This window comes from Triticum dicoccoides, chromosome 1B (assembly GCF_002162155.2).
Source record: "Triticum dicoccoides isolate Atlit2015 ecotype Zavitan chromosome 1B, WEW_v2.0, whole genome shotgun sequence".
NCBI classification, from domain to species: domain Eukaryota; kingdom Viridiplantae; phylum Streptophyta; class Magnoliopsida; order Poales; family Poaceae; genus Triticum; species Triticum dicoccoides.
This window is the reverse complement of record NC_041381.1, coordinates 696,220,067-696,226,656: the sequence shown is the minus strand read 5'-3', so window position 1 is coordinate 696,226,656 and position 6,590 is coordinate 696,220,067. Positions and strand designations below refer to the sequence as shown.

Genomic DNA, 6,590 nt, shown 5'->3' with positions numbered 1-6,590 from the left:
CATGGGAAGGGGCCACGTCCTGATGAGAGGAGCAGGGAGCGTTCAATCTATGTAGGTGCTGCGTGCGACCGGCCCAATGTTCGGCTGGCGCACCGGCCACAAACATTTCCCTATAAATTTCTGGTGAAACTTGTTGATGTGGATGCAGTTTCCCATGTGGAAGTTACTGAGGTTGTATCGGTCGGTCAGTTCGACGGCGTTGTTCGTTTTTTGTTGAACTGAATTCAACTGATGTTTGTAAATTTCTGCCCCTTTTTTCTGTCGACTGCTGGCTGCATTCTATAGGTTGAGGAGAAACGAGATAGTCTTGGTTGTCGTCGCTTTAATTTTTGCAATGCCTTGCAGATTCTGTCGAGATTTTTCAGTGTCAAAAGGCATACATAAATACATGTTTGTTTCGGCACACTAGCCTAATGCTTCAGCCAATCAGCCTGGAATTTCTCCGAGTTTAGGCAAGTTTATCTTGGGAGCTAGGCATCAAGTTTGCCCGTTCCACTTTGTGGCAAGATGTCACAAATTCTAACAAGGAAATTTCAAAAAAAAAATTATGTATTTTTTCATTACTCTGGTATGTTTGGACTGTGACCAAAGTGTACCCTACATGATTTTTGGCAATGACCGAAAACTTGGTATTTGTTCTGATGATTGCCAACATTTTTTCATGTAACTCGTTTGTCAACTATAGTTGATTTTCTTCGCTAATGTAGTGATGTTGGACAACTCATGAGCAACCAAAAATTCAACCAAATCGTTTGCTAATTAATGTTTTGTTAGGACAACCTTCCCCGTTTTTTCTATAATGATAGCCACACTTTCTAAAAATAATATGAATAGGTAGTTCATTCTGGTGCATGCTGACAGCGGAGGCAGTTCAAGAGTATATGGTGCAGTTTGTACGGAGACATTCAGACAGACATGGTGTGCAAATTCCGATGACCCATAAAAATTTCCTGCTGTTCATATTTACATGGAGAATTTATTTGATCATATGATGACTACCCAAAAGACTTTGCCTTGATGAGGATAAATGTCCGCGAAGCCAGAGAAGAATTGTTACATAACAAAGAGAGCATAAAAGGCAGAAAAGTGCCTTTAAACAGTGGCAATCAATAACTTCCAATTTCATGATCATCCATCCAAACAAATGCACCACTAATAGTAAATTCATTATTTCATTTACTATGTCTAAATTAATTATTACTATCACCATATCCATGTCCGCACAAAACTATTGGAAACAGAATTCTCCGGGAAGAGTCGGGCCTTCAACTATTGTCGGGGACATCTTCCAACCTCTTCCCGATGACATAGCGCTCGTCCCTGATCGAATCATGGAGTTTGACACACAACACCTTGAAGAGATAGCAGAGCTCACAGGAGCCGAGGCTGCCCAGCCATGCGAAGCGATAGACTGCTGAGTTCACAGCAGCGGAGTAGCCAAATCTTGGGAAGACACCCTTGGCGAGCACATAAGGGACGCCTAGAGCAGCGAGTAGCCTCGTGGCAATAGGCACGAAGATTTCTTGCAAGAACCAGAACATTGATATCTCCCAAGAAAGACAATCGGCCTTCCACCGAACAATCGACGGAACCCACCTTTCATCAATGATATAGGCAAGGACGGGTCTGGCCCTTATCTGCTGAACCTTCAAGATGAAAACCCGGTGAGTTAAATATGTTTGCTATTGTTGACCTAAGTATAAGCTAATGAGAATAGTTTGGGAATTGGCTGCATGCTGCAACCCAAAAACTGTGGCAAACCGAGACAGTGATAATTATGCAAATGCTTGGCGTCCCATAGGAGACAAGGAGATAGATGGATTATATGAGTTGATAATGGGAATAAAGAAGACAACTGAACTTTGGAAATAAGACCTGACTAACCTAACAATATGAAATGAGACATGACTAACCGAATAGTTTGAGTGCCATAGAGCAAATCATTCCCAAACTAGATATGTTGAATTTGGTACATACATGACGGATATAGTATAAATTTAAGAGAACAGAAAGCAGCAAGAGAAGTTGCAACTCACCAGCTTTAGCCAGATTCTCATAAAAAGAAACCCAAGGGCCCAAATGTAGGATAATGAAACGTCGTCAGCAGGCCCAACGAATGGTGATATTAGAAATAAATCAACCAGCAACCCATTCAGGAAGGGAATGACGATAGACTGAGAGAAAACAGCTTTTAAGTTATTTAACTTCAGCACATAATAGAGAAAATAGAAAGAAAACCACCGCAAGTTAAGCAGCTCACCCATAAGAACACAATCATAGAGTACTTCAAAGCTAGATGGCGTGGTCTTCCACCATTCATGTACGCAATTGAATCTCTAGCGGCGGCAATAATGGTTAATATGATGCCAATCCCAACAACCAAAGCAAGCAGATCTAGGAGGCAATATCGACAAGTAATTAAGCCAAAACTTGATAATAATAAAAAATATTCGCTTTTCTTACGAAGGAAGTCCAACAACCATCTCTGAATAATCATTACCATTGGTTTCCAATCCACTTGCTACTGGCAGCCGGGTGATGGCAAGCAACAAGGCACGCCCAATTGTGACTGGAAAAATGAGCACAGCCGAGCTGTATATCGCAACGGTCGACCATGCAAGCACCACATTAGTGGCATACGAATACCGAGTTACCTTCTTCACTAGCGACTCAAGGTATGTGACTGTAGAAGTGCCCTTCATGAGAAACCACACAATGAAAACACGAGAAATTGGATCGGCATAGTTTCGTGGTGCTTGCCATAATGATAAGCCTTCAGCAGCACAACTGAAATTAATAGCCACGAACCACAAACATTAAAACTAAAGTGTTCTAAAGAAAACCCGGACAGTACACATCAGATGAAACAAAAAATGAACACAACTTACTTGATATCTAATGGGAACAGCGCCGGTGCCAATTGGCCAGCAATTTGAACAGGAACAAAAATTACTACGGCCATAAAGATAACGTCATACAGAAGAGCACGCTTAAAATAAAATTTGTGGAATGGCTCCTGAATATGGTTACGGTGGATGTGGCAACAGGGACAGGCAACTCCCAGCCTCAATATCTAGCCACAAGATAAACAAATTACAACACTGATTATACCCATGAACATACTGCATATACTAGTAACATCACGAGGTCATATAGATAAAAATATGATGAATACCTTGTGAAGAGTTACGGACAACCAGAGACGTAGATTCAAAAAGATGTGTCCAATAAAACAATGAAGAGAAGCTGAAGCAAAAGACGGAGCGAACAGAAGTTCCAACCTTTGAGACATTGTTGCACCAAACATTTTTGAAGTGAAGATATCAAGCAGCCAGCCAAAGAACAACGGGTACATTATAAATGCGCTCAGGAGAATACTTGCAAGAGTGGTAAAACCTGCGGTCTCTCTGAGGAATCTAGCATGGAGCCTTCTAACGAAATTTGCAATCATAAGGCGCTCCCCCGTAAAGTATTGCCAAAGAGTGTTCAGCCCAGGACAAGTGACACCCACAGAAATGATGAGTCCATATCCAATTAGAAGGGCAGATCCTGTTGAAGTGTAGGAGTTGACTCCACCCACATTGGAAAAACTGGAAGATGATATGCACCAGTGGATTATCCTTCCCAGTGAGAATGGGATAAAAACCAAAACACAAGCAAGAGCCATGTCAAATATTACCACCTGATTAGAGAAGCATATTGTTATAATTTTTGGAAATAAGTACAAAAAGTAAGCATGAGAAATGTGAGGTGTTCATTCATATCATATATTGTACTCCCTCCGTCCGAAAAAGCTTGTCCCAAGCTTGTTATTCAAATGGATGTATCTAGCACTAACTTGGTGCTAGATACATCCATTCGAGGGACAAGCTTTTCCGGACGGAGGGAGTATATAAACAACGAATATCAAATTAGAAGGACATTAATTGGTGCTTTACTGCAAATACAAGAACATAATAATGATCTTATTAGAAGTAGCACGCACAGAGAACAGTGGTTGAGAAGCAGAGCATGTTGGGGACTGATCAACTTAGATAGAAACTAACTGGTTAACCTGAACAAGATTATATATTGCTAACAGAGCATACCATCAAGAATGCTTCAACGGCAAGTAGCGCAAGGACTTGCAAGCCATCAAATCCACGAAACCCTTGACGTCGAGTCTCTAGGCGCGCAACCCATCGCGCAAATGGAGCTACAGCAAATGGAGCAAACCGGCGCGCAAATGCAACGCAGAGCGCAAATATCGCGAGGGCGGAGGCGGTAGAAAGGCGGAGGGAGAGCAAACAGCGTGCTTGAGCAAAGGATCTGGCGAGCGCGAGGCGCCAAGCCCAGACGGCGGTGAGGTGAACGGAAAATTCCGGCGCAACGCATACGGCGAAGACGAGCAGCAGCAACAGACCCGTGAGCTTGTCGGACGCCCCCACCATGAACTCGGACACGGGCAGCCTCGCGGGGGCGTCCGCAGCGTAGAGAAGCCGGGTTGTGATGCCGCAGTTGCATACCTGAAATGGTTCAAAATGACCGAGTGCATCAATATATGTTAGCATCACACCAGATCATATCAAAGTGACACATGAAAAGGATTTGAGCGCAACCACGTCAACACTGTGACAATAATATTGGCATTTGGCAGAAACATGTTAATTAATTACAGTATATTCCACAGGGGGACATTTTTCACCGATCTCCTTTTCAGGATGTCGATCGGCATTGCAAACAGCATGACAGGAATGCATTGATATTTGAGTATTTGATCACATTACAAAATGGAAAATTTTGCACTTCACTCGGGAATTAATCACACGATCCAGCTTGACATGACACCTACAGCGGCATGCATGGAAGGATCATTCCTTCATACGGGGCATGGAGGGGGAACCCTAGGTCGGAGGGACCGAGAGAAATACCTCGCATAGGGGTTTTCCGCGGGCGGCGATCCACCGGAGCTGGCACTCGTCGTGGACGAACCTGATGCTGCCGCGGCAGGCGCATGGGCTCCGCAGGGGGCGCTCCGCCTCGGCGGGGAGGCGGCAGATGCGGCACAGCTGCTCCTCCGCCTCCTCCTCTCCTTGGCATCCCTTCGGGGAGATCCTCGCCCCCTCTTCTCCTCCGCTGGCGTCGGCCACCACCATTGATCAGCCTTCCCGTCGTCTCGAGCGCGGCGAGAGTGAGTTTTTTTAGATCAGCGCGGCGAGAGCGAGTGAAAGATCGTGCAGGAGAAGTGGCCGAACGGGAGATGTTGGGCCGCTCTTGCTCTCTTCTCGTCTAGCTAGGGTCGTCGGCCCAAGGAGAATCCGTGCCATTATTATTGTTCTTTCGTTTTTCTGCTTCTAATCCCCTTACCTTTTCTCTTTTGCTTTTTTGTACCCCTTTTCAGTTCTATTTATTTCGTTGAATTATTTACCTTTATTTCAACAGTTTTATTCTGCTTTCTTTCATTTTTCGGGTTTTAATGTGTATATCATCAGTCACCAGCGAATACTTTTAAATTACTATTTTGCAACAAATATTTGGATGTTCAAGGTACAATTTTTGCTTCGACATTTAAATCTTATTGTTTCGTAAAAATATAGGCATTGGTGAATCCATCGCTTTAATCAAGGTTATATGAACATTTTTTAATTAACACGCCAACTTTTTGAAATCGGTGATTTTTCAAAGTACATGAATGCCAAAGAATACTTAATATAGGTGATGGTGATCTACATCAGCAGGTATCATGTGATGTTTTGAGACCAAGAGTTACTTCTTGGTGTAGACCTGAACCTCAAACTTGTAATTCTTGCTTTCATCGTGTAAAATCTTGGGCTTTCTATCTATATTGATGGATGCAGACCCATAAGGGGGATTTGAATGGGCAGGGGGAGTCAGAGTCCTACGTGGCAGTGGCCCGGGTGCCCGAAAACTCCCCCTCTAGTTTGCATTTTTGTGAAAATTCAGACAAGCGAATGCGTCCACGGACAAAGACGGTCCGTGTTGGATGGAAAATTACACCTCGACAGTTTAATCCGGACATTTGTGGGTGTTTTAAGGATCGGCGTTGAAGATACCCTAAGATATTATTTTCACCTCACCCAACGACTTTACCACATGTGGAATGACGTTCTTCCTCTTCATTAACAAAGTGTGGAAATCTTACTCAACCTTCATGGCGCTAACGCACTTGGTTCAACTTTCTGTAGCCAACAGTCAACAATGTCGTCCTCACGCTCACCAAGAGGGGGCGCTCCGATTGAACATCAAAATATGGGGACGACAGCTTTGCACGTGGGTATCCTATCCGAAAATAGTAGACATGGGTGCGACTTGACAAGATTTGGTACCATGGGTATTTGGTATCCATACGGCCAAAAAAAAATATCAGTAGGGCATGGCTATAAATTGCGCCCATAGATAAGCCAATGAATATTCAGATTTTTTTTAAAATAAATGTAAATAACACTCATGGCATGTGGGGTCACATGCAATGCCTGCACAACCCTAAATCTCGTATTCCCTAAATCGGTCATGGGCTCATAGGCCCGCAACCACCTGCTCGCCACTCTTCTTACGTCCTTTTTTTTTGAAAGATCACCGGGAGAGGGGGG

At 43.7% G+C, this 6,590-nt stretch overlaps 1 protein-coding gene across 1 annotated transcript; it reads right to left on the bottom strand.

Moving 5' to 3' along the window:
• Positions 1 to 1,158: 1,158 nt before the first annotated feature.
• On the bottom strand, positions 1,159 to 5,135 carry LOC119350991 (probable E3 ubiquitin ligase SUD1). The gene is made up of 7 exons (XM_037618568.1): positions 4,911 to 5,135; positions 4,089 to 4,505; positions 3,176 to 3,682; positions 2,889 to 3,073; positions 2,655 to 2,787; positions 2,037 to 2,174; positions 1,159 to 1,646 (listed from the first exon to the last, which is right to left on the bottom strand). Exons 1-7 carry the CDS (start codon positions 5,133 to 5,135, stop codon positions 1,266 to 1,268), a joined length of 1,986 nt encoding a protein of 661 aa, XP_037474465.1. The 3' UTR covers positions 1,159 to 1,265.
• Between the last annotated feature and the right edge of the window lie 1,455 nt (positions 5,136 to 6,590).